Source organism: Cordyceps fumosorosea (genome assembly GCF_001636725.1).
Source record: "Cordyceps fumosorosea ARSEF 2679 chromosome Unknown scaffold_14, whole genome shotgun sequence".
Classification (NCBI taxonomy): Eukaryota; Fungi; Ascomycota; class Sordariomycetes; order Hypocreales; family Cordycipitaceae; genus Cordyceps; species Cordyceps fumosorosea.
The window spans coordinates 441,123-467,385 of NW_017387314.1; the positions used below are offsets into that span (position 1 = coordinate 441,123).

The window sequence follows — 26,263 nt, forward strand, 5'->3', positions numbered from 1 at the left end:
TCATGCCTCTCCGGCTCTCGACATCCGGCCGGCCTCCTCACGCGCATTCCCAGTGTACGTAAAGCCTTCCGTCTCCTCGGTCCTCGGTCGAAAAGTATTCGGTTCCTAACAGCCTTGGCAGAATTCTCAACCCCGAGACTCTTTCTCCCACCCAGCGCCCCTGTCAGCCCTTCCTTGCTCCTCAACTGTGGCCCCGAGAGTGGGCTTCCCTCTGCAGCTGACAAGATCCGCTCAGATATTGCTTTGCAGGCATCCTGAATGTTTCCGCGATGGATGAACAATCAACAACCATGTTTCCGCTCTTCCCTCAATTTCCTGCCGAGATCAGACGCAGAATATGGCTTGCTGCGCTCGAGCCGATGACACTCACCTTTATCGACGAATTGCCCCCACGCAAAGACGAGGAGCTCCCCGAGGATCCTCCCGAGGACCTGTCATGGTGCACACCAGGGGAACTGGCATACTATACCATTCCGCCATTGTTCTCCAACTTTTCCCGATACTATGGTTACGTTCAGCTATCTGACGGAAGCTTCCGCTTACAATTCGTGGTCAGGTCATCCGCAGCCTACCAGGCGTGCAAAGAATCGCGTGGGTTTTTAAAATTCATATTTGCAGAGCCGATGAAGTCAGGAGGAGGCTTGCCGATTTGGTTCCGCTTCGACATGGACACCATTCGATTTCATTCCTGTTACTTGCAGACCATCACCCGACATCCTTGGTTCATTCAAGCACAGCATCTCCATATCGTCTTCATGTATGACATACTAGACTATACAGAATCCTACTCAGACGATCACTTAGAAGGCAAACACCATCGTTGGATAGAAGACAACTTGGCGTCACTAAAAAGCATCACTTTCGAAATGATGTGTGATCCCTCGGAAAATCCAGACGACCAAGTCCCCAGACGCTTCGCCGATTGGTTTCGAGTTTTTCAGGAATGGTACAATTGGTCTGAATTCGAAAAGCCCGTTCCTTATTATGCTCGAGTTATTTTTCTCGAGAATGGTTCGGCGGAGCGGGAATGGTTAACGCCAACCAACTATCTTTGTGTCCAAAAGCGGTATTATCAGAAGCACTTCCAGCGGTGTTATCCCGGTCATGATTGGAAAGATCACATCACCGACCAAAAGACCAGATGTATCATCGACGCAACGGATGAAGAGCTAGGGAACCCTACTGAGTTTTTTGCCAAACATCGACCATTCTGGGACTAGAGGACTCGACAAGAACAGAGTTGAATGACTATTGATTATCCGCGCGAAAGAAGCCAATCGATGCATGTGTTGTCAGGCAATAGTATCCACAAGCCATAGTGGCTCATCCATACGCGGCTCCGAAGACGATGTCCAAAGGGACGTTGTCCGCATATCCAAATTTCCGTAGCTTTCATGCACATATACCAATAACTAACGTAACAAAGTAGGAAGCGGGTGGGCTTTTACACGACCCAACCGTCGGGTTCAGGCCAGGACGTCATTCCGAGCAAATACGGTAAGAAAAATGCGAAACAGTTTCCGGTTCTCGCCGTCCTGCTTGCGGTTATTGCCCCATCTGTGTGATAGCCATGACATGAACTCAACCCAATTCTGTCGACCATGTATTGTATCTATGGAGGAGCCGTCCCGTCCATTATCCACATGCAACAAGGGCAGGAACTGTTCCTAATATCAGCTTATGAGTTCGGACTAGAATATTGTCTGCAAGGCTGCCGCTGCTTGGCGAGGCAAGATACACATCCATATGTGATGTCTCTGCTCATCGGTCTACCCTTTCTCTCCCTCCGCTCACTGCACTGCTGGAATAGGCCGTGGCTCTCCTTCTTCATTCTCTCAGGTCTGTTCTTTCTGTACTGAAGCTACTTGCTTACGCTTTAATCCTCATCATGAAAATATCTTTTTTTTTCCTTCTCATCACGACACTTCTGGGTACCGCGGAAGCCGGTCTACGCCACATCTACGAGAATTTGTTTGTCTTCTTGGCATATCGATTCGAGTTAGAGAACGTGGAAGACAGCGATCGAATCATTGGGGTCAAATGCGCTTCTGCCGATCAAGCCACAGGAAGATGTTTGCCTACTAATCCCCAATACAAGCGCTGCGTCGGCACCGCAACGGTCGAGGCAAAAGGTGGCAGAATGACGGATGCCTGCAGTCTGCGTGAGTTCCTGAGTCACATCAGCGGTAGCAAGGGGGCACGGCTCAAAGGCGAGCCGTATGACGGAGAAGAGCTCCACGACTTTCGCAACAAGCCACTTTTTGGGGCAGGCCTAGAGAATTCGGCCGACTTTGATGTGGACAAGACTGCAATGAACATGCTCGACAAAGAGATTGGCGACATCCAGTGTCCACCTTGGTGCAAAGTCAAAGATGGTAAATTTCTTTACTTGCCTTCTCTTGAGACTATTGCCATGCGCGTCGGCGCCATCAAGGCTACAATGTCGGTCGAAGAGCTCGAGAGCAACAAGAGCCTGTTTCATCGCCTGGACACCTGCGTGGATGGCGTCATCACTGACAGGAGGGCTGATATGTCCAGGTATCTGATACCACATCTGAGAAAAGCGGTGAAGGGCGTCCACCCCATTGCCTTTCGGTCATTGCTTGGGAACAGACAGCTGTTCCTCTACGGCAAGACGATTCAGGGCATCAGAGACTCGGTACAGGGCACCGGCGCCAACGCGGAATCGTTTTTTAGGAATCGAAAAAAGATATTGGATAATGCCTGGGAGGAGTATATGGGAACGAAAAGGGCATTGGAGCATAAAGCACCAATTGAGAAATGGGGCGTTCTCACGGCTCGCATGTTTCCAGTCAAGGGCTGCGAGCAGCGACCAGCAAATTAGCCGTAGGTAATCGCGGCATATTTTCAGAAAATCTCTAGGAGAACAAGTTTAACTCTGAAACTTCCAAGTCTTAAACTATGAGCTTTGTTTTTCTCGTGCTGCCGCTCTACTACATTCGAAGTGATCAACAAATGCTTTCATCGTGTGACACTTTGCAGGGTATAATGCTTTGTAACACCAATTCGCTGCCTGGCGCCTGCCTTGTAGTAGCCGAATAAATGGCTTATTCCGTGCTATCTACGGCCTCGTAAGCCAATATGAATTCTGAGACGCCTGATGAGCTAAGCGCAGTTCCGCTGATGTTACCGGACAAGCTTTGTTCAGGACTTGAGAATGACTGGACCAGCCCAAGAGTAACAACACTGGCAGTACCTTTGATGCCGAGAACTGCAGCCCACATAGCCGTTTCGGAAACAAGACCGATGGACGAGATTCATTACCATGGGGAAATCCACCATTAGTTAATGTTCATTTCTCCTCTCCGCGGGAGCCACTCAATTTATTATCAGGCTGAGGTGGGCTTACTTGGCTGCGCTCCTTCTAAAGCCGCATTTTTACATGTCGGCGTATTTCACTGGCAGGGATCTTTTGGCCAGGAGCTCATAATATCGGTGCATGACGCCCCAATGCAAGGCAAAGGATCTTGTCTTTCGCCGTTTGCAAGGAGAGATATTGGACAGGCACAGTCGCATGCGGTACTCTTCCCTTCTCGCCGCCCTTGCCTCCCCATACCTTCTCTCTTAATACCCGACTTCTCACTTATACACCGGAGGAAACTGGAGTACCAACCTTCCCCCCTCTTGCACACTCTTGAGCGCCGGAAACACATTTTCTGCTTCTTTTACTCATCTCATTCTTCTTTCAGTGGGCAGTACATCAGAATGAAGTCTGCTCGGCTTCTGTTTACGGCTTGGTTGGCCGGCCTGGTGGAAGTGGCCTGGGCCGACACGGAGCCTTTTCTCAGCTATGACATTCGTACCATAAAAGGCTGCAGCTACTGGTATGACAACTATGGCAAGAGAACTTGTGAATCCATCCGAAAGGCTTGGGAGGTCTCTCCAGAAGACTTTGCCCGCTGGAACCCGTCCCTCACTGTCGACTGCAAGGGCTGGAGCAAGCATGCCTACTGCGTTGCTGTCGCGTCGGAAAATACGTCCTCCTCAACCACAAGCACCACTACTACAACCACGACAACTTCCACGTCCGTATCGCCTGTGTGGACTGATATTGGCTGTTACAAAGACGCTTCGATACATCCGTTCCAGACGCAGCTGGCCGTACCGAATGACCTCACCCGCCTTGAATGCGAGGGTCATTGCTGGGACGCCGGCTATAAATACGTCGGATTCAAGGCTGGCACTGAGTGCTGGTGCGGCGAGTACGTCCAGGGCGACTTTAGCCCTTCGCCTACGGATTGCGCAATGCCTTGTGCGGGCAACGCTTCTGAGATTTGCGGTGGCGAAGGCGTATTCAATGTCGTCGCAGGCAACAAGCCTGCCTGGACTCCTAAAAAGACCCCCGCTTCTACTACTGCTGCAACCTCCGCCTCTGTTATCACAGTACCTACCTCTTCTACCTCTGTAAGCCCCCCTGGTGCCTCAGAGACTGCGTTTCTGCTCATGTCCCACAAGAATGGGGACTGCACGGGCGACGTCACCAATGAGGTTTTGATTCGGTCAGATTCTGACGGCATGTGCATAGACACAAACTGCGAGGTCAGCTCTCTGGATATTGCCAGCCTTGGTGGTTGTCCGGATGGCGAGATCCAGATAGGCTACTGGCAGAATGCCGGCTGCTCAGGCGAATGGTACGGCTACGGTTACGGCAGCAGAAACACTTGCCGACAGCTTTGGTCGGGCGGCGACAGTTTCAAGTCTCTCTGGCTCCGTTGCGCCAAACCAGAGAACGATTGCGTGAACAAGAAGACATGCACCGTGTCGCCGGAACCATCGCACGGCATCTGCCGGGGTGGGCAGCCAGAGAGCGACGTCTCTTTTAGCCTCAAAAGTCACTACCACGCAGACTGTACTGGTAATCAGCACAACGATGTCACTATCAAGCAGGACACCAATGGCATGTGCGTGAACCTAGACTGCCAGGTTGCAAGTCTGGATATTGGGAGCGCTGGCAACTGCCCTGATGGCGAGGTTCAAATTAGCTATTGGCAAAGTTCGGACTGCTCTGGGAACTGGTATGGATATGGTTATGGAAGTCGAGGTAGTTGTCGCACTCTCTGGGGGGCAGGGTGGAAGACAAAGTCAATTTGGGTTCGCTGTGCCAAGCAGAGTGATAATTGTGTTAGTCAGGGAACTTGTACGGTGGCGCAAGAGCCGGCCTTTAACGAATGCTAGATGGTTTATAAATGAAGCGCCAAGTATTGCACTAGAAGAAATATTTCGGCCGGAAGCCATCGAACCTAATTTAAGGTGTGAGATACAATCTCCTGGTGAGTCATAGTAGGACTTGCCTAAAGGAGTTTTTCCATCTCGGCTTTCTAACCTCAACGGCAAATGTTCCCCTCGTTTCTTCTTCGCTAACACCGAATCAAGTTCTCCTTTACAACGGCCAACAAGATTGCTGAAGAAATGCCAATGCCAAAGAGGTCGAGTGGTAGGATAGTCGTCCTAAATGGCTTCCCGGGTACGGGCAAGCTCACCATTCTCAAGCAAGCCAAAACGCTTCTGCCCGCCGACATGACATGCCTCCTGGACAACCACCTGCTCATCGACCCGGTAGTGGCCATCGTCCCCGGCCGAAGCGACGAGCACCACCAGCTACGGCGTAGGGTCCGGGCGCCCATCTTTGGAAAGCTGGGAGAGCGTGGCAAGGGAAGGCTACACCATCCTCATGACGGCATGCCTAGTTGAAGACGATGAGAGGGATGCCGCCTTTCTCAAGGAGCACCTCGACATGGTGCATAAAACTGGCATACCCATCTTCTGGGTAAATGCATACTGCGACCAGAAATTCCTGGAGCGGCGTGTTCAGAGCCTCGGGCGGTGCCAGGGAGACGGGACGAAGCTGACAGACGTGGGCATCCTCCAGAGCTTGCTACATACGTAAACATCACCTCATCGATGCCAGCAAGAGCGCTGACGGATCGACGAAGCTGGTTTTGGGCAACTTGGATGTGAGTGGGCCTCTGGAAGTTTCTGTCAGCCGTTTGTTGCGCATGATCGAGCTTCCACGGTACATTATATCGGCATAGAGCCCGCAAGTGTACTGTTGGTGTCAGGAGGAAAGGGCTTGAGAAGGCTTGAAGGAAGTGAGTGGCTTGACTCGGCAGGTTATAGGGCCCGCAGCCACCCGCTAGCCCCGCCAAGTCCCCTGGCGGCTGGCCTGTAATGAGCCGATTCACCTCGACGCCACATCACATCGCTAATCCCCCCAACATCCTTCTTCCCCCTCCTTGGTAGCCGATTGGCACATTCTGCAGGCTTGCAATGCATGCAGATGCTCACGGGTTCAACAGCCCCTCAACGCCGTCTCCTCATTTCGGAGCCATTCAAGTTGTCTGATTCCGCACTCCTACCAGCCGGCCGCTACACCTCGCCGCCTTTCTGCGCCCAACGGCGTCCGCTTTTCCGCTATGCAGGTCTTGACCGCTGCATCGAGGGCATCAAAACTCCAGCCTAGCATCCTGTTCTCACCAGGATAGGCTAATCAATCTCCCCGCTGGGTGATAGGAAAAGCCGCAAAAAAGCCCATCACCAGGTCCCATACCACAGAGAATCGACCTCGCATGCCGCCATCGCCAGAACCAGGCTAGAATGGATCGGCAACTCTTTCCTTCTTCCTGCTTCAACATGAGGCGGCTGTATCCGTTCGTGCTCTTTTCTGCTCGGTGACTGGCTGAACATGAGCCGATCGTCCTCCTCCTACCTCGATGCAGTCGGGTTGGCCACTTGGCACATCGCAGTCCACATATTGCTGCACCACACCACCGTCGTCACCTTGTACTACTCCCGTACCTGCCTCTGCTCTGGTGGCGCCAGGAGCACCATGCATGCACTGCTATGGACAATTCTGTGTGACGGAAACTCTAATTCGTGTCGGCAACTTCCTAATCCTGAAACTGCGCACCCGCTTGTGTCCCAACAGCCCTGTCCCGTGTAAGTCAGCTATAAGAAGTCACTCTCCGCCACCCTTCTTCCACATCCACGCCTTAACATTACCTGATAAACACAGCAAGATACATGACAGCGTCAACATCATGAAGCTCACCTGCCCCCTCATGCTCTCTTCCATCGTCGGCATCGCCCTGGGCGCCGCCATCTCTGCCCGTCAGGATGACGTTCCCAAGGGCTTCTGTTGCTTCCACCTGCAAGACACCATCAGCGGCAAACTCCTCCAGCAGGACGCTCATACCCACGAGCTCTTCCTCGATGACCCCAGCCTTCCCGCCGGCTGGTACTGCATTAACCAGAACGCCGGCTCCAACGTGCTCTACGACCGCGACAACAACGCCTGCATCCTGACCGACCCTGGCAAATCATTCGAGTGTCTCGACGGCACTCCTGGCGGCGACACGTGGCAGCTCGTCAAGAACACTTACAACGCCATTCTTCTCGAGGACTACGGCAGTACCGACTTTAATATTTGTGACACCAAAGGCCGCCGGCAGATCTTTGGTGCCGACCCCCCTAGTGGTCTTAGCTGCCAGAAGACCAAACTGGCTACGGACAACCGCACCGGAGAGTGCAAATGGTAGACAGGCTCTGCCATGTATATCACACAATTGAACAAACGATTTATATAGGGGAATTATATAGTGATTATACAAACTTGCTAGTGTATTGCACTCCCGTGATCTTGATGTCATAGCTTCGGCGGCGCGGCTCCGACGTCCTCAGTCCCATACACAATGAGCGTATCCTTCTGTAATTCAGCTTCCGTGTCTTGCCTCTCTCGTTTCTCAACACCATGATATTTCCGCTCGACAAAGCGCAGGAAGATCTCTTGCGCGGCACTGTCACCATCACTCGCAGCATCCACGTACAAGAGAAGCGAGACCAGTATATCCCCGAGCGCCGAGACCAGATCCCTGGCCTCGCCCATGAGCTCCTCCTGCGGCGTGCTCACAATCTTCGCGCGAAGCGTCCTCCACTCCTGTACGGCATCCCATCCCTCCGGTGCGCTCCCCGCAAACGCAGCAGTCCTCTCGATCACGCTGTCCAGCGCCGCGATGCAGTGCCGGCCCGCCTGCGGGTGCTTCAGCGCGCGGACCGTGTCCGTGCTGAGCACGTCCGTCGTGCCCTCCCAGATCGGCAGCACCGCGACGTCCCGGAACAGCCGCGACACGTTCAGGTACTCCTGCTCCTCGTTGTCCATGTACCCGACGCCCCCCAGCGCCTCCATGCACGAGAACACCAGCGCCACGCACGGCTTGCACACGTACGCCTTGGTCACCTGCCCGAGCACGCGAATCAGCGGCAGCGCGAGCTTCCGGTCCGGCGTCAGCGCCCTGAGCGCCGGTGGCAACTCATCGTCACCGGCCGGGTGCTCCGAGACGCCGAGGATGTAGGCCGCGTAGAGGCTGAGAAGCATGAGCCCGCGGTACTCCCCGGTCATGGCGGCCAGCGTGCGCATGTGCAGCGGGCTGCGGGTCAGGCGCATGCGGGCGCGGCGGCCGGCGCCGACCTCGCGCACGCGCGCGTACGCGCGGGCCACGGCCAGCGCGCGCCCGACGTAGGCGACGGCGGAGACGGCCGAGTACACGCGCGTGATGGTGAGCACCTGGCTGATCTCGCGGATGCCCTGGCCCTCCTCGCCGACGAGCCAGGCGCGCATGCCGTCGAGTTCGAGCTCCGCCGTCGGCAGCGACTGCGTGCCGAACTTGTGCTTGAGGCGCGATATGCGCACGCCGTTGAGCGCCTCGCCGCCATTCTCAGCGGGTCGGCCGGTGACGGTCACGGCGTGCGGGTCGTGGCGGCGCATCGGCGCCACAAACGCCGACAGCCCGCCGCCGCCGGGCGACGTGCGGGCCAGCAGCACCGTCATCTGGGAGTCGGTCGCCGACGAGAACCACTTGAAGCCGCTGACGCTCCAGGGGCCGAGCGGGACGTCGCCCCCGGCGAGGCCGGGCTCGGTTGCCGGCGTGGCCACCGTCTCTGTCAGAGAGACGTCGCTCCCGCCGGTGCGCTCGGTCATCCACTGGCCGGAGGTCCAGGCGACGCGCGGGTCGCGCGAGGTCAGCCGGCGGTAGGCGTCCTCGAACGCGCGACGGGCGTCGGGCGCCAGCCGGGCCGAGAGCGCCGGCTCCGTTAGGTGTCGGCGCAGCAGGCACGCCGCACCGTCTTGCATGGCGGACGGGCAGGTGACGACGGCCGAGGACGGCTGCCACAGGTGCAGGCGCAGGAACTGCAGCGGCCGCGAGAAGCGGCCGTGGGGCGTGTCGTATCCCGTCGCGACGATTCTGTGACAAGTTTACGTGTTAGCCAAGTTATTGCCAATGTTCTGTCAAGTGCTGCAAAAGCCAAAGTGTGCTTACCCTTTGGAGATGCCCATCTTTTGCAGCTCGCGCCATCCTTCACCGGTGACGAGCTCGTTGGTGCGGTGGCCAAACGACGACCGGCCGGAGCCCTTGAGGTACGGCAGGTTGCGGTAGGCGTCCGAGACCCAGGCAAAGACCTGGTCGGACAGCACGTCCTCGCCCAGTGCTGCTACTTCATCCCGGGCTTGGGAAGCCACATTCTCCGACAGAAACACTACGCAAAAAGGTTCGTTAGCTTCCTAGGCGTCTCGGTCGAGCTGCCCATCCCGCAGTGGACAGAAACGCCCGGAACTTGACTTACATTTGAAGCATCGCTTGTAAGACTCGTCGTCGTGGAACTGGTTCGACAGTGTCGGTGGTGTCTGGAAAAAGCCCTTATCGGCTCCGGAAGGTTCCATGGTGATAGTCGCTTATAGATCCAGGACACTGATGTTGATAATGCGGGAGAGGTGCTCGCGTGTGGCGAGTCCTTCATATACTTTACATAGTACGGACGGTCGAGGCGGAGCTGGCCGTTTCTAGTGGTGGTAACCTCGGCAGGTGGAGCGATGGCTCCCCCAGACTGCGGAATAGTCCCGTGAGGGGTTCTTTGTGGATGGATTATCATGATTTCAAGGGTAATGTGTGGTCGGTGAGTTGAGGAGAGGTCGGGTTCGACATGAGTAGTGAGGATAAACGAGAAACATCAATGTGAGGTCATTAGGACCAAGACTGACGACTGTGTGATTCGGATCCAGTAGTTAGTACATAGAAAACTGGCAGTCCACGTTCTCGAGACAACGTTACGACTATATAGTAAAATGGTGCCGTGTTTCTGGTGGAGACATCACAAAGATGAACATTCGTCTCCGTCGCCCTTTTCTTGTCAATGCATGCCTTTCCCCCGTGTCGCGGACCTTGTTCCGTGGGAGAGCCACAATGGCTTGCTGCCAACCCACATACCCTGGATGCATGTTAGTTGTTAGTACCGCGTCTTCCGGTGAGCTAGATGAGCGCAAGTTTTAGTCAAACATGTAATACCATGTGACTGTGGAAGTAATCAATTTCTGTGCATTGTTGCTACGTCATCTCATTCCTGTGGTTAATAAATAAGCTGTAGGATCAGCTTTGCCCTGCAAGGTCATCGGAGAACACAACTGAAGTTGCTTAACCATGAGCTAAAACAGCCCCTTGGCCTGTACACTGGCGTTGGGACTGTTCAGCTTGGGAGACACATCTCCGCTTGATTTTATCAAACAATCGGTCACCTCAAATATCAGACTTTTTCCAGAAAAGAAAAAGGAATTTGTCTAAAAGCTGTGCTCTGCATGCTAACCTCAAGGACAACTGCTGTTGATACATACATCTGTGACCAATTAGGCGCGTCATTCAGCGGAATTTAGTGGAGATTTTGAGCCCTGGACTACATAAGGCACTTTAAGCTTGACTCTTCTCAACAATCAGACCAAGTCAGCCACAGTCGTCTAGGGGTCAGGACACTAGTTTGTGGAGTTTACAACACCGCGAACCACTGGAAACCGAGGTTCGAGTCCTCGCTGCGGCACTTGTCTTTTTTTCCACGTTGCACCTAATTTAGCGCTGTCTTCCGACAGTGAAGAGGTTATTGTACAGCAACTTGCTTGGCCACAGTCGTCTAGGGGTCAGGACACTAGTTTGTGGAGGATATTTTCTGCGCAAACCACTGGAAACCGAGGTTCGAGTCCTCGCTGCGGCATTCTTTTTGCTTTTGTGTTTGATTTTCTTTTACGTCCGCCGCCGGCAAAGTTTACTGTTTCGCATAGGAGAAGCACATCACCGCTCCCGGTTTCCGCTGTTTCGTGACGTCCACCAGCACCCACCTCGGTGACGGAGCGGCTGAGAATATTGTACAAATGGATGGCCGGTAATGGCGCGCTATCTCAGCCAGGACAAGCTTGGTTACCATGCCGAACCATGTACTTCGCACGAACCTCGACTTGTATTTGATATCCTCCTTTGGCTGCGGGACCTGCGTGCTGGCCGTTTCATGGCGTTGTGAAACGGCGTTGCAAATCCTCGAGCGGACTAAAGGAGAAACGAGGGACAGACAGGCCGAGACAGGTGTCTCAACGGGAGGTGGCCATGCTCAAACGGTAAACCGAGAAGACTTGTGTGCTCTTTGTGTGACTTAACATTGGTGTTTTGCAAGGAGCTGAGACGGGCCGGCGCATCACTTCTCTTATTAATAAGTGGGAAAGAGGTAGGTCAGGTATAAGTGCATGTAGTCAGTCGCCGGGCGAGCAGCGGATGGCGGCAAGACAAACAGTCGAAGGACAAATATTGCTGCACGTTTTGTGCGAGTCAACTGCCATCCTTTGTCTTCCCTTTTCGCTTTTTTCTTCTTTGGTTAGCTGGAACAGATGGCGTCCGGATCCTTGGCGGAGGCAGCGGAGGGAAGCAGCACAACCTGCAACCAGGCGAGGCTGCCAGTTGGTATGCATATTATATAAGACGGTGAGGAACGCAGAGACGACTGCCGATCGCCGTGACATTCGGGCGAAGCAGCATATATTGGACGAACAGTCACATTTGACGAGGCCGGTCACGTAGTACATGGTTTCTGTTGGGGGGTAGAAGTGCAGCCAGCACAGAGGTGCAGAGGTGCCCGCAGCCACATTTGTGATTGTGTGCGCAAGAAGCAGGAGCGACCGGGATGGATGTAGAAATCACGTCTTGACATGGGCTTGTGCTCAGGTGATGCGCGAAACTATTGGATTCAGAGGCGGCGGGCGCGTACATTAGTCCTGAGCAGGCTGTGTGGGGGGTTACTTGTCTCTGCCCGGGGATCGGCAAACATGGGTGCAACCATGTGCCGGTGGTAAGTAGTCGAGATATCAGAATTCAAAATTGAGACATGCGGGAACACAAGACTGGGGCTTGACTCGAGACAATGCAGCGACAGAGGCTTTTGGTGATGTTGGCGTGTTTGAAGGCGGAGAGAGGTTGTTGCGATACAAAAGTCGTCGTTTGTTCGGGCGGGGAGGACGGGATTTGGTGCCGCGGGCACTGGGCAGACATTTCGTCAGCAGGCCGGGGGTCTGGTAGAGGCTTAGCGGAATCGAAAAGATGTCCATCGTGCATGATGGAGCTGCAGGGTGTGTGCTGGATGGGCAAAGTTAGCGAGACGCGGTGGCGAATGGGTTGGGTTGGGTTGGGCTGGGCGAAGGAAGGCCAACGGGTTCGCGGAGCGGGCAGGAATTGGCACAACGGAGTTGATGAAGGAAGTGCCGTCGTGCAGGCATTGGCAGGTTACCTTGGGCTCCATGAACGTCGATGGACGGGTCGATATGGACGGGATCAGGGATAATCGGCGGGCCTTTCTTTGCCTCCTTGTGTTAGTGAGCGAGTAAGCACTGCGCGGTGAGCCAAAGGTATAGCCGGACGGATTCCAGACGGTTCGAGCATCACGTCGACTGTTGTCGAAGGCGCACACGGCATATGCACAAAACGACAGCTGACGATGCCGAAAAGCGTAACTGCTCGTGTCGCGGGTGTCCATTTGCTCGTATACCGCCTTTGCATGTTAGACCGTTTGTTGGTACATAAGTTACCTATGTACGTACTGTAGTGGTGCTCCGTTCTGGTCTTTATATGCAGGCATGCCTTAGCCGCCCACGCCCAACTCGGGGCGCATGGTGGCGGAGAGGACACAGCGTGATCCGCAGGACCACAGGGAGATATGAAGCAGGGTCTGGGGGAGCTTATATTGATTCTTTCATTTTAACAATGCTGATATCTGCACAGTGTGCTGGCTCGTGGCTGAGGTGTGACGGCTTTATTATGAGACTCGTCTGGCGCCCCAGACGCCCCTGCCTTGGTATGTACTCCGGGTGCAGGTCAGCTGCGCAGGCCACAGGCCAGCCAGCGAGATGCCCAACAATCGGCCGACACTCGGGGGTGTGTCATCAGTCATGGCTTTTGCTCTGACGGGCGTGTGCGTTGGGTCCAACAACTCGCCATCGGCGCTAACGTTACCAGAAACTTGTGGAAGCGACAGATACTTTGAGCACGGTATCATTGGCCATAGAAATCAGAGTACCTTCGGCATCCCAGCGCCCGGAGCAGACGACCCAGCCGTCAGGTTGCCTTACTGTGGTGCCTGCAAGACCCTGCATCCCCTGTATCCGCTATCTCTGCTGCTGTCCTTGTGCCCAAGCCAAGTCTGCCCACTGTCCCGAGTACCCGCTGCCCAGTCAGTCATCCGCCACCGCATCGTCTCGCCTTCGCCTTCGCCTTCGCCGCCTCCGTCTCCTCTCCTTCCCTTCTCATCCTCTCCCAACAAAAACACAACTTCTTCTCCTCTTCATACCACTTTTTCTTCTTGGTCCTCTTCCTCTTCCTCCCTGCTCAAGTTATCCTACATTCCCGTACACATAGCTTCGAGTACACACATATTCAACGACGTACCGCTGCTAACCGCCTCCAACGCCTTTCGCCTGCACACGACTGTTGCTGCTGACCGATCACGGAACCAACCAGCAACCCGCCCATTTGCCAACCCCGACAGCGACTCAAGATACAAAAACCTTCAATCATCGCTCGTACAATTCTACAACTGCACCCCGCAACATCACGACATTATGGCTCCTAAAAAGATTCGTTGCAATGCCAAGGACTGCCGTGAAGCCGCCCAACGCATCGTCGGCGACTGCGGCTTCTGCAACGGCCACTTCTGCGGCAAGCACCGCCTATTAGAGGATCACAAGTGCAGCGGCCTCGAAGACGTAAGTCGATCCCTTTTTCTCTTGCCTCCTTTCCCGGTCTTCGGTCTCAATCTCTGTTATTACTCATCCCCGTCCCCATCCCCGTTCTATCCCGGAAGAACACGACACCCGCACATGTACGACGCCGGGCGACCCCAACCACGGCGCTAACTCAAGCATGGTTGGTTGGTTGCGCCGCCCACTTTCCACCTTGCCTACCCCGGCGTCGCCGCACCAGGCCGCCCTCGCCTACGTCACCGCCTGTCACTCCCCATCGCGAGGATTCGCATTGATCAATCCCTTCGCAATACAAGGTGCTGACAAATTTATCGCACAGTGCAAGAAGCAGTCACACGAGCGCAACGCTGCCCAGCTCGAATCGGAACGAACCCAGGTCATTCGTGGCGTCTAACAGCGCCTACCGTATCCGTTACACGAATGCATTACATGGCATCTAGTTCCACGGCGTGCGCCGGGCCCAACTCTCGAGTCCTGCACCACCACAGCCGCCGCCGCATTTCTCTCCCCTTCTCCCACACGACGACGATTCGACGATATTGCTAGCGACGGAGGCAATTCCAATTCCATTTTTGGTCTCATTTACCCGGCCAGTTTGTTTTTCTTGGGTTACATGATATTTTTACGGGACATGCGTCTGCCATGCCACAAGCAAGGCGCGACAGTTCTTTTGTATTCTATTGGAGCTAGACACCCATTGGTGGCACATGGAGTAATGGCTATTATTTGAGCATTTTAGATATTTTGTGAAACACATTTTGATATATTCTTATTATGTCTGTGAATGGCAGCTTTCTACTTGACCACGTGGCTCGCGATACGTATTGGCTGAGATTCGATTGCGATGGTGTGAGCTGCGAATGGTGTGGCCTGCTGACGTCTGCCAGTAGACGCAGGGCAAAACTGTGGCTTGCCCGCGATGCATTGACGAGGACAAATTGTGCATATATGCAAACAGGATGCAAACCGTCCATCTGCAGAATGCATCACCCTGGATTTCACGCAAAAGTGGCAGCGGGCGGAACTGGGCGGACTGGGCCCCAGCCTACTTGCAAACAGCTGACTCGTGCAGTTGTTACGGTGAGCGTCGCCCGTCACAAGCGATGGCGGCATGCATTGCAGCGGCGACGCCATTTCACGCCGAACGCTGGATTGATTGGTTGGCACTTTAATTTCAGGATGCATGACTGTGCAAGTATGTGAAGTGGTTTTTTCCCCTTGCACCCGACTTCACTCCATCTGACTTCGCGATGTTAGTACATACATAGGTACCGGGCAGGTACCTACTGCAGGTTTAGTGGCAGGCAGCGGCCGTTTTGTTGGCGAGGCGGCGAGTTAGCGGAGGCGTTGCCAAAAACGGCCTCGCCGTATCCGTAGATCGGAACTCGATGGTGATGGGTGCTGTAACTGTAAACTGCTGAGGGAAGCTACTAGACGACAAGCGAGACCACATGACATTCGCCAGTATCAGCGACAATGCGGGAGACCTTGGCAGTCGCAAGATAAGGGATCGGCACCAACGGCGTGGTCGGACTTTTGATAAAGACTCACGTCTGGCCGTCGTCCGTCCCAACATTGGTCGCCAAGGGTCCGAGTACACTGGATGCCGACAGGTGACGAACCAGCCGATGTCGATGGTATGCCTAATAAATGGATGAGGCACCACACCGATATGGCGAGCATTGACAGATGCCCATCTCACATCCTGCAAATATTGGCATAATAATCACAAGCCAAAAATCATAATGTACGAACAGTGGCCCACCATTTACATCAACGCGTAACCACGGCCATGACCATCCGACCGCGTTCCGATTACAAGCTCGGGATGGTCATGATTCCGTCACCAGCTCCTTTTTTGCTCTTACGTTTTTTTCTTCGCCGCCCAGCCTACCCTCGCTTCGACTGCCCTGCCTGGAGGCATGGATCCCTCGTCTACCAGCGGCCGAGTCTTGGCTACTGCCCGCGACCGCGGCCTTGTCCAGACGACGCTTGCGGCCCGGCCAAACTCTATGCTACCTCCCGTAACTTGCCTTCTTCTTGACTTGCCTGAAGTGACCAAACGAGACAATACGTTCCGGGTCTTTAACACTCAGACAAACTAATTGTCTACTGCAATGATTTAGGGAAGGACCCCTTAGAAAAAAGAACACACGCTCCCGTGCCATGCATGGCGCCCAGGTTTTAGTGTAGGGAAAGTGATCACTACCCCTTCATGGCCTTTCTATCAGTCTGTCTGGGCGACTCCAGTTCATAGCTCGGGTTCGGATCGGCTTGCAAAAGACACGCCAGAAAAGAAGCAAGATGAAATGAAATCTCAGGCGCGGCCATCGAAAAGTCCACTCTGCCCCTCTCCCAGGTCTGCCGGGTCGCATTCCCGTCCGGTAAGGCCCAGCCGAGAGCCCAGGTGTAATAAAATCCTCTTCCGGCGGCCTCTGTATTTTTGCTGCGCCCCGAACTTGTGGTGCAGTTTTTGTCGTCGCTTTTCGTAAAGCGTCGTATTGGTGCCATTCTCCCCTCTTTCACCATTTACCACCGTGGCCAACGACTGCAGTCGCTTCTTTCCTGTCCAATATCATAGCATCTCCTGCACATGGCCTCTCTTTTAGAGGGCAGGGGCCAATATCCAGGCACCAGTAAGCATTTTCATATTTTTTTCCTAATTGTCCAGCGCATAATTATAGAAACCAACCCCTGCTCAACACATCCATCCGTCCCGCCGGACCCCCCGGGCTCACGCACAGGTAGATTCGGCGCGGGCAACAAGCAGGCCGAGTGGTTGAAAAAAAAAAGAAGTAGCAAAAGCAAATGGAGCAATAAGAAAGAAAAAGCAAATCAAATCAAAACATCAAGTGTCCTGTGCCACTGGCTATCATTGTCCCTTGGCTGCTACCTGTAAGGTACAAGTTAGTGAGCAAGTTGCTACCTCGGACTTGCCCACGAGTTACCGCCACTGCCTCTAACTGCTAGCCTCGTTGCCCGCCGACTGACTTGGACTCGCTTCAAACTTTTTTTGGGCTCTACATCCTCTCCCTCGCACACTCGCTTTACCTCCCTCCTCTTAGAGAAAAAATCTTGTTCTATTTTCATTCTTTTCCCCTCTGGGAGCACCATTGCTCTCGGATCCCATTCCATTCTGATTCACCTTGTGCTCGCGCTTTCGTCCATGGCATTTGCATCGTGCACTTTATTACACCCTTCACCATGACTGACGCCAAATCCGAAGCTGCACGAACTGCTACCAACGGCGGCGCCCCCGCCCGCCCCGACGCCGCACAGGAGCAACAGCGGCAATCGCCTGCTCAAGATGCCGACCGCGATAATAAAGACTCCAATGCGGCCGGCATTTCAACGCCCGCTGTGCGATTCTCGTCCGCCGTCCAGGAATTTTCTCCGGTCCTAGACGACGCCCCAGCTGCTTCTCCCGACGCCCCCGCCGAGTCGCCAGAGGTCACCCCGGACCAACTCAGGGCCTTCACCAAGTCGCTTCATGGGCCGCTGTTGCAGGAGCGTCGCCTGAATACATATCAATTCGAAGCATTTTCCCTCCCGCCGTCTCGGGTAAGTTTTCTCCCCACTGCCCGCTGCCACTTTTTGGAACGTCGACGACATCACTGTCCCCGCCAACCAACCCCACCTCAGCACTGATACCATCCCTTCCAGGTTCCCTCTCGCGATGAAGACTCCCCCGACTCAACGCGCCTTCATACCCCCGTGTCCTCCAGCTACCAGTCGCCTCATGGCAGCCCTCGTATCTCAGCACTGGCCTCACCGCCTCTCACGCCCGCGGGCTCGGCTGGTGAACGACGAGCCAGAGACAAGCGCCCCGTCGGCGCAACCGGCAGCGACTCGCACATGATTACTCCGCTACCATCCTCATCCCAGGAAGCTATCCCACAGGAGCGAGGCCCATTGGTTCACCGACCAGTCTCCGACCATGCTGGTCTGCGTCGCTCTTCGTCCGTCGAGGAGCGGCTCGGCGACCCCCGCAGCCACCGCAAGGGCATGTTCAGCGTTGGCGGCGGTTCTGTCCCCGTCTCCCGCGAGTCCAGTCCTTCTCGCAGCGCTGCCTCCAACTTTTACTCCAAGCCTGCCACCCCAATCGGTGACCTCAACGACCCATACGCAAAGAACCGACGCCCACCGCTCCAATCCCACCCCAGTCGTGCCTCCATCGACCCGCGCTTTGTTTTTTCAAAGAAGAAGAAGCACGGCTCTCCTGGTGGCTCCCGCTCCAGCTTGGCCGGCTCTGGAGCCTTTAGCAGCACCAAAGACGATTCCAGCGATGGAGGCTCAGGCCATGGACATGGCCACGGCCACCACCATGGTCACGGCTCCATGGCCGACTTGAAGCGCTTCTTCCGAAAATCGGGAAGCCACAAGAAGCGTGAATCCTCGCCCGCCCCGGCCAAGCCCAAGGCCCACACGCCACCGAGCAGTTCGCGTAGTTCTCAGCTGGTACCTTTTGCTGATGATCACGGACTCTCCTCAAAATACGGCAAGCTGGGCAAGGTGCTTGGAGCTGGCGCTGGTGGCTCCGTCCGTCTCATGCGCCGCAAAGAGGATGGCACTGTATTTGCCGTCAAGGAGTTTCGGGCTCGCCACACCTACGAGTCTGAAAAGGAGTATGCCAAAAAGGTGACGGCCGAATTTTGCGTCGGTTCCACCCTCCACCACGGCAACATTATCGAGACACTCGATATTCTTCAAGAAAAGGGTCGCTGGTTCGAAGTAATGGAGTACGGGCCCTACGATCTATTCGCCATCGTCATGACCGGCAGAATGACGCGCGAGGAAGTCAGCTGCTGCTTCCTGCAGATCCTCAACGGTGTGACGTATCTACACAGTTTGGGTCTGGCCCACCGCGATCTCAAACTCGACAACGTCGTGGTTAGCGAAAAAGGCATCATGAAAATTATCGACTTTGGCAGCGCTCATGTGTTCAAGTATCCATTTGAGACGGAAATCGTTCGAGCTAAAGGTAAGGCGACCGAATTTTCTTTCGCAAACGTCACTAACAATTCGTAGGCATTGTTGGATCTGACCCATATCTCGCCCCCGAAGTATACGACCAGAAGGAGTATGACGCGGCTGCGGTTGATATTTGGTCGCTGGCGATCATTTACTGTTGCATGAGCTTGCGTCGGTTCCCCTGGAAGCTACCGCGCCTGACGGACAACTCTTTCAAGCTGTTCGCCTCGGAGCCGACGCCTGGTCATGATCCCAAGAAGCTGATTGTGGCCGCACCGTCGACAACTACCTCGTCTGCCAACCTCTCTGCTCTATCTACTCGCGAAGCCGAGCAGCGCTCTAAGAGCCAGACTGAGACAAGGGAAAGTGGCACAACCAACTCGAGCGACTCGAAACCGGTCGAACTCAAGCACGAGCCCAAGCACAACGAGCAACCAGAGCACCAAGAGCACCAAGAGAAGCACGAGAAGCACGAGAAGCACGAGGAGAAGCACGAGGAGAAGCACGAGACAAAACCAGAGGCCAAGCCCCAGGAAGGCGAGAAGAAGGAGATTATCAGAGGTCCTTGGCGCATCCTGCGACTTCTGCCTCGATACAGCCGTCACGTCATCCACCGCATGCTGGAGCTTGACCCCAAGAAGCGTGCCAAGATGGAAGAGATCTTGGAGGACCCCTGGGTGGCTGACACCGTCATATGCCAGCAGCTGGAGAATGGTGAAGTGCTTGCGGCTGAGGATCATGTGCACGTACTTGAGCCGCCCAACAACCCGAGCTCCTAGACGGCCCCGGGTTCTCGACCAGGCGGTCCACAACCACCCGGTCCACACCTCGGCAGAGTCATCGCCAGTCTCCGAAAGACGGGATGAGAGATTGAGGAAGAAGCGATCAATAATGCACGGGAAATAATCTTTCCGTTTGATTTATGGCTGATATTACCAGTAGTAATAGTATAGAGAGAAGGGTTTATTCAGACAGCGGATACAGCGAAGAGTCAAGTACATGGGTATAGTTTACAGGAGGGGCCTCGGGGTACTTTTTTTTTGTTCGTTTCATCTTCGGTCGTTTGGAATATTGGATATATTTTATTGGTTAGAACAACATCATTAATGAAGGCTTCTATATTATTATATCTCGAATGTGACTACAGTGCTCGCTTTCCCATCTGGTCGGTGTCTGTCGGAACAGGAAAAATGGCGTTGCCGGGCGGCGCAAAATTTCTGGAAGCTGTTGGAACAGAGCTCCACCCAGCTGCGGGTGACTTTGCCCAAGGTTCCCCGAGCAGAGAACTTGACCCTTTTTTTTTTAACCTGTCCAGCAAGCCCAAGTCTTTAACAGCAACTCGACGACTCGACATCAATTGATTGCACCCGTGCATTTCTATACATTCATATCAAAATGGTACGCATGGCTTTACTTTCGCCCAGAGGAAACGGGGTGCTGGATGGAAGCCGCGTAGGCTGGAGTCTTGTTGGTTCGGCCGCCGCCCCTAAAGCGAACGATTCAACGGCCCCCCCTGCGCGCGCTCAGGAACAGCGACGAGAACATGGGAGAAGAGGGATGGCAAAGCTAACACGATTCTTGATGCGCAGGCCACCTCCATCCGCTCGATCCGCGCCCTTGCCCCCCTGCTCGACCGCGTGCTGGTGCAGCGCGTCAAGGCCCAGGCCAAGACGGCGAGCGGCATCTTCCTGCCCGAGTCGTCGGTCGAGAAGCTCAACGAGGCCAAGGTCATCGCCGTCGGCCCGGGCGCGCTCGACAAGGCGGGTGCGCGCCTGCCGATGGGCGTCACGGTCGGCGACCGGGTCCTGATCCCGCAGTTTGGCGGCTCGCCGGTCAAGGCCGGCGAGGAGGAGTACCAGCTCTTCCGCGACAGCGAGTGCGTCTTTTTCATCCCCCCCCCCCTGTCCTACACACCTTGGGTACCGTGTGGTTAGATGTGCTAACAATTGCTTGTAGGATCCTTGCCAAGATTAACGAGCAGTAAATTTGCGCGGAAAAAAATGGAAAGGAAGGGGGTGCACGGGTTGAGTACGGACGATGAGGACTTCTGTCCACGAAACGAGTCACCGCTTCTTTCCCCCTGGCCTCGGTCAGTGATGACGCCAATCTGAAAATGAACAGAAGAAAAAGGAAATATAATGTGGGTGTACTATATGCTGTACAATAACAAAGAAAACAAACTCGAGCGAGGGGGGTATCAATCATCTGTACGAGCTGAAGACGGGAAGAAAAAAAACCTTGTATCAAAATCGAAATGCTTGGGGTCTGCACTGCACGGACGCTGTTGTAGAACTTGTGCGCTGTACATGGGAGGCCGGATGGCTCGCTGGGGGGGACTGCAGATCAAGAATAATGAAAACAAAAATCTCCGCTCTTATTAAAACAAGCCAGGATGCTCGTTTCGTAAAATATCTGAATGAGGAACAAATTGCGAGAGAGGAAGACTGGTTGGAGAAGTGAGAGAGCGCCAAGGCAATAAACGCCGACATCCGAATCTTGATCCTCCTGGATGGCGTTTCCCCCCCTCGTTTCATCTGCCTGGGACCAACCCAAACAGAAGGTTCCTACATACATCATTTTATTTTCTCCGAATCTCGCTTCGGCGACAAATGGGACGAATGAGAAATCGGGGTTGATAAACGGACACTGTGTAACCCATGACGGAAGGTAAGCATGAAAATAACGTTTCATATTTCCACAAGGAGGGTGTATGTGGGCGCGTCTGGTTCGTTCTCACGATAAGTGTGTGTGTGTATGTATGTGTATGTGTGTGCTTGTGAAAAACACAAGAGTTGCAAAATTTGCTTGCGTTGAACCAAACAAAAAACAACCAAGCGAGAGGTACTATATATCCCAGGTGCCAGCCGCCCTGTTTGCTCAGTTCTACAACTTGACACTCCTCAGGACTCGCTGGCTCGTTTGTCTTTCTTTTCTTCATTCCTTTACCAGCTGGTGCTGAACCTCGTTCTCGTACATCCACTCTCTTCACCTTTTCACATACTCACGCTCTCTTTCAACATTTCCTTTTTGCTACTTCTTTACTACTTGCTCCCTTTCTCGTCATCGTAGCCGCCAGGAAGCATACATCTACACCTTGCCTCTTGTACTAGCCGAGCATGAAGCTGCTCAACGTCCTCGCGCTGGCGTCCGCCGCCAGCGCCCACACGCTCTTCACTACGCTCTACATTGATGGCAAGAATCAGGGCGACGGGACGTGCGTCCGGATGCCCAAGGACGGCGCTACCGGCACGGCGCCCATCTATCCCATCACTGGCGACGCCATGGCCTGCGGTACGTACAAAAGCACTCTCATCCTCGCCTTTGTTCTTGTCCCCTTCTTCACGCACACATGCAAACTGCGACTGACACGCTTCTGTCTCAGGATATGGCGGCCGTGACCCCGTGCCGTTTGTCTGCCCGGCCTCGTCCGGTGCCAAACTCACCTTTGAGTTTCGTCTCTGGCCCGACTACCAGCAGCCCGGCGCGCTGGACACGGGCCACAAAGGCCCCTGCGCCGTGTACCTGAAGCGTGTCGACGACATGTTCAAAGACCCGGCCGCCGGCGACGGATGGTTCAAGATCTGGGACGACGGCTACGATAACAGCACGCGCCAGTGGTGCTCCGACCGCCTCATCGCCCACGACGGCCTGCTGTCGGTGGACCTGCCCGCCAGCCTCGCGTCGGGGTACTACCTCGTCCGGCCCGAGATCTTGGCCCTGCATTTTGCGTACAAGGGCGATCCGCAGTTCTACCTCGGCTGCGTGCAGATTTTCATCCAGGGCGGGCCGTCAGACGCCCCCGCGGTGCCCAAGGACAAGATGGTGTCAATTCCCGGCTACGTCAACCCCGACACGCCCGGTCTTGGCTTCGACATCTACAAGGACACGCTGCCCGCATACCCGATGCCCGGTCCGGCCGTCTACGTGCCCAAATCTTCGTCGGGCGGTGCCCTGAAGCTGGCGGCCGCGGCACAGAAACTGTCCAAAGGCGCGGTGCCGGAAACCTGCCTCATCAAGAACGCCAACTGGTGCGCCAAGGAGCTCGCGCCGTACAGCGACCAGGCGGGCTGCTGGGCGGGCGTCAAGGACTGCTACGACCAGAGCAAGCGCTGCTGGGACTCGGCGCGGGCGAGCGGCTCGGCCAACTGCTACACGTGGAGCGACTACTGCACGGCCATGAACGATGCATGCGAGCGGGAGGAGTTTACCGGCCCGCCGGCGTTCCGCGGCAAGGAGAAGTTTGCGACGAAACCGGGCAACATACCGGAGCCGTGGGGTACTCGTAACAGTAAGGGCGACGAACGGGAATCTCCCGCCGGGGAGAAGAAAAAGGCGGACGATGGCGGCGCTCCGGATGGCGAGAAGAAGAAGGCTGACGATGGGGAGTCTCCAGCTGGAGAGAAGAAGACCGATGATGGTGGTTCTCCGGACGGTGAGAAGAAGAAGGTCGATGACGGAGAGTCTCCAGCCGGTGAGAAGAAGAAGGTCGACGACGGGGAGTCTCCAGCTGGAGAGAAGAAGAAGGTTGACGACGGCGAATCTCCGTCGGGGGAGAAGAAGAAAGTTGACGATGGGGAGTCTCCGGCTGGTGAGAAGAAGAAGGCTGACGACGACGTGGCGGTGACGACGACGACGATGGTGACGGAGGTGCGCACCAAGACGGCGACGAAGAGCACTACCAAGAGCACCGATACAGCCACGGTAGGTGGCGGTGGCGGTACGGTGGTATGGGAGGTTTCGAAGGACGGTAAGTGTGGTCCCGAGTTTGGGCAGACGTGCTCTAGGAGCGCGTTTGGGGACTGCTGCTCCAAGAAGGCCGAGTGCGGCCGTAAGGCTAGGCACTGCGCGTGCGGGTGCGTTCCTGAGTTTGGATCATGCTGGTAGATGGAGGGCGTATCCTTCAGCTTGACCAGCTTCTACCACGAATCGAGTGTCTTCTGTATGTAGGCACGTAGTGAAATGTATACGGTTGTCGTCGTTTTTCATCCCACAAAGAGTTTGTGTTATTATCTGTCGTCCTGCGCTCTGGTCATCAGAGTAACGGTAAGCTAGATGCTGTAACGGTGATACGCTCAATCGCAACGGCTGTATTCCAAGGGGTCATTGTTGATGGCCATATGGTTTTGGAGGAGGGGGTGGTTCGTGTGGTTCATAAAGGGCAGCCTGGAGATGCCGTCATAGGTTTTGAAGTGGGTGGTGCTGGCCAGGATGCCAAGCGGTGTACCTGATACGAAACGTGGACACGTGGAGCAGATGGCTTGGGCGGGTAGAGGGTACCTGGAGGGGAAACAGGCCATGACCCTGGTGGATGATCGCTGTGCTATTATATTACTAGGTACCTAGTAATCTAGCTTTGCAAACTTACTTCGTAATGTATTCGGAAATAAATATCCTTCGTAGTTACGAAGTCGTCATGTAGGCTGGCGGTAAGTAAAGGACGGCAACTGCCAGTACTTTGGTGCAGCTCGTACTGAGTTAGAGTTGGTGCTTTGCCGTACCTTGGTGATTTTGGGTAGCATAACCAGACACCAACAAAAGGTCTCGCAGGCAATCAGATTTTCAATCCGAGCCAAGAAGCCCTGCATTCGTTTCTTTTCTTTTCATTGCTCTTACATCCATACATTATTATATTCATTTTTTCCACTCTGGTTCGTTTACCATAACCAAGTACCAGGACGGCTTTCCCCACGCCGGCTAACGCTAACGCCTAGGAACGGGTCCCGCTCCTCTGTTCGTCGTCGGTCTTCACCCTTTCCCAAGTCGAAACTCTCTGTCGCCGCAGGACCACCAGCTCAAGCCAGAAACCCCCCTCCGTCATCACCACGATTTGCATTGTCCGCCTACAACGCCCGTCCCTTCACCAACAGCACCAGCGGCCCCCTAACGCACAGCGTTCGCCTCCATTTCGCGCAACAGCTCAAAAGCTCAAATAAAAGAACACGCGGCCGCTGCCAACCTTGATCGCCTGCCTACCTACGAGCCACCGAGACAGGAAGCCCGCCCCTCGCATAAACGCCGCGTTGTCCGCCACCGCCGCCCAAGACAACCACCACCAGCTTTCCACCCGTCCAGGCACCGATTTCGCAGCCCGTCGCGCGAGAATAGTCTACAATGCCAAACCCTCGCAACTACGATTTCCTTGTACGATCTCCCCTAATTCCTCTTCTGCCCTGTCTGCTCTGGTGCCGTCGCGGCTAGAACTTGCAATCGTCACTCTCAAACCGACCCCGGCCCCCAACATAACGAATCCGTGGCCCTTTCTGCACCGTCTCCCTAACGCCTTCAACGCCTCGACAGACCAAAAGAATGATAACAAATTGGACTAACCATGCGCGCCTTGTCGCTGCACCCTCTACAGATCAAGCTCCTGCTGATAGGCGACTCGGGCGTCGGCAAGTCCTGCTGCTTGCTGCGCTTCAGCGAAGACTCCTTCACGCCCTCCTTCATCACGACGATCGGCATCGACTTCAAGATCAGGACAATCGAGCTCGATGGCAAGCGCGTCAAGCTACAAATTTGGGACACAGCCGGCCAAGAACGCTTCCGAACCATTACCACCGCCTACTACCGCGGTGCCATGGGCATCCTACTCGTCTACGATGTCACCGATGAGCGTTCCTTTAACAGTGCGTTCTGTCCCACACGTGCCGCAGGCTAACGCGTTGAAATTGCCAACGGCACGATGCTCTCCTTGCAGCCGCAATCACTGACCGCAGATGCTAGATATCCGTACCTGGTTCCAGAACGTAGAGCAACACGCCACCGAAGGCGTCAACAAGATCCTCATCGGTAACAAGTGCGACTGGGAGGACAAGCGTGTCATTTCCGAGGAGCAGGGGCAGGCCCTCGCAGACGAGCTCGGCATCCCCTTCCTCGAGGTCTCGGCAAAGAGCAACATCAACATCGACAAGGCCTTTTACAGCCTGGCTGCTGACATCAAGAAGCGACTCATTGACAACCAAAAGAACGAAGCTGGCTCCTCTGGAGGTGTCAATGTCGGTGACAAGACGGACGGCGGCATGGGAAGCAAGTGCTGTTGAGAGTAGATGCCTCTGCAGAGGGAAGCGGGCGAGCTGGCAAGAAGATTGAGAACGAGAGATGACCGGGCAGGATATGCTGAGGGCAAGGGAAAGATGAATTAATTTTTTGCCAAGGATAGACGGAAGAGAAGGCGAGGAGGATGAGGAATGAACTCCCCCTCGTGGAGACCACAAT

General features: G+C 54.8%; 9 protein-coding genes across 9 annotated transcripts; 8 read left to right on the forward strand and 1 right to left on the reverse strand.

Moving 5' to 3' along the window:
- Nucleotides 1-2,140: 2,140 nt before the first annotated feature.
- Nucleotides 2,141-2,845, forward strand: ISF_05792 (hypothetical protein; the record flags this gene model as incomplete). The annotated part of the gene is made up of 1 exon (XM_018849397.1): nt 2,141-2,845. The coding sequence occupies one exon, from the start codon at nt 2,141-2,143 to the stop codon at nt 2,843-2,845; it is 705 nt and encodes a 234-aa protein (XP_018703424.1).
- Nucleotides 2,846-3,726: 881 nt separating this feature from the next.
- Nucleotides 3,727-5,712, forward strand: ISF_05793 (WSC domain protein; the record flags this gene model as incomplete). Its single annotated transcript, XM_018849398.1, has 2 exons — nt 3,727-4,992; nt 5,395-5,712. The coding sequence occupies 2 exons, from the start codon at nt 3,727-3,729 to the stop codon at nt 5,710-5,712; spliced, it is 1,584 nt and encodes a 527-aa protein (XP_018703425.1).
- Nucleotides 5,713-7,058: 1,346 nt separating this feature from the next.
- On the forward strand, nt 7,059-7,556 carry ISF_05794 (hypothetical protein; the record flags this gene model as incomplete). Its single annotated transcript, XM_018849399.1, has 1 exon — nt 7,059-7,556. The coding sequence occupies one exon, from the start codon at nt 7,059-7,061 to the stop codon at nt 7,554-7,556; it is 498 nt and encodes a 165-aa protein (XP_018703426.1).
- Nucleotides 7,557-7,663: 107 nt separating this feature from the next.
- Nucleotides 7,664-9,736, reverse strand: ISF_05795 (acyl-CoA dehydrogenase; the record flags this gene model as incomplete). Its single annotated transcript, XM_018849400.1, has 3 exons — nt 7,664-9,260; nt 9,336-9,552; nt 9,640-9,736. The coding sequence occupies 3 exons, from the start codon at nt 9,734-9,736 to the stop codon at nt 7,664-7,666; spliced, it is 1,911 nt and encodes a 636-aa protein (XP_018703427.1).
- A 4,200-nt stretch (nt 9,737-13,936) lies between these two features.
- ISF_05796 (Zinc finger, AN1-type) lies at nt 13,937-14,471 on the forward strand (the record flags this gene model as incomplete). Its single annotated transcript, XM_018849401.1, has 2 exons — nt 13,937-14,080; nt 14,397-14,471. 2 exons carry the CDS (start codon nt 13,937-13,939, stop codon nt 14,469-14,471), a joined length of 219 nt encoding a protein of 72 aa, XP_018703428.1.
- A 2,810-nt stretch (nt 14,472-17,281) lies between these two features.
- ISF_05797 (Serine/threonine-protein kinase-like domain protein) lies at nt 17,282-19,827 on the forward strand (the record flags this gene model as incomplete). The annotated part of the gene is made up of 3 exons (XM_018849402.1): nt 17,282-17,638; nt 17,741-19,058; nt 19,106-19,827. 3 exons carry the CDS (start codon nt 17,282-17,284, stop codon nt 19,825-19,827), a joined length of 2,397 nt encoding a protein of 798 aa, XP_018703429.1.
- Nucleotides 19,828-20,443: 616 nt separating this feature from the next.
- ISF_05798 (chaperonin) lies at nt 20,444-21,032 on the forward strand (the record flags this gene model as incomplete). Its single annotated transcript, XM_018849403.1, has 3 exons — nt 20,444-20,446; nt 20,638-20,924; nt 21,005-21,032. The coding sequence occupies 3 exons, from the start codon at nt 20,444-20,446 to the stop codon at nt 21,030-21,032; spliced, it is 318 nt and encodes a 105-aa protein (XP_018703430.1).
- Nucleotides 21,033-22,164: 1,132 nt separating this feature from the next.
- On the forward strand, nt 22,165-23,932 carry ISF_05799 (endoglucanase B; the record flags this gene model as incomplete). Its single annotated transcript, XM_018849404.1, has 2 exons — nt 22,165-22,339; nt 22,431-23,932. 2 exons carry the CDS (start codon nt 22,165-22,167, stop codon nt 23,930-23,932), a joined length of 1,677 nt encoding a protein of 558 aa, XP_018703431.1.
- Nucleotides 23,933-25,376: 1,444 nt separating this feature from the next.
- Nucleotides 25,377-26,088, forward strand: ISF_05800 (GTP-binding protein SAS1; the record flags this gene model as incomplete). Its single annotated transcript, XM_018849405.1, has 2 exons — nt 25,377-25,674; nt 25,772-26,088. 2 exons carry the CDS (start codon nt 25,377-25,379, stop codon nt 26,086-26,088), a joined length of 615 nt encoding a protein of 204 aa, XP_018703432.1.
- Nucleotides 26,089-26,263: the final 175 nt, after the last annotated feature.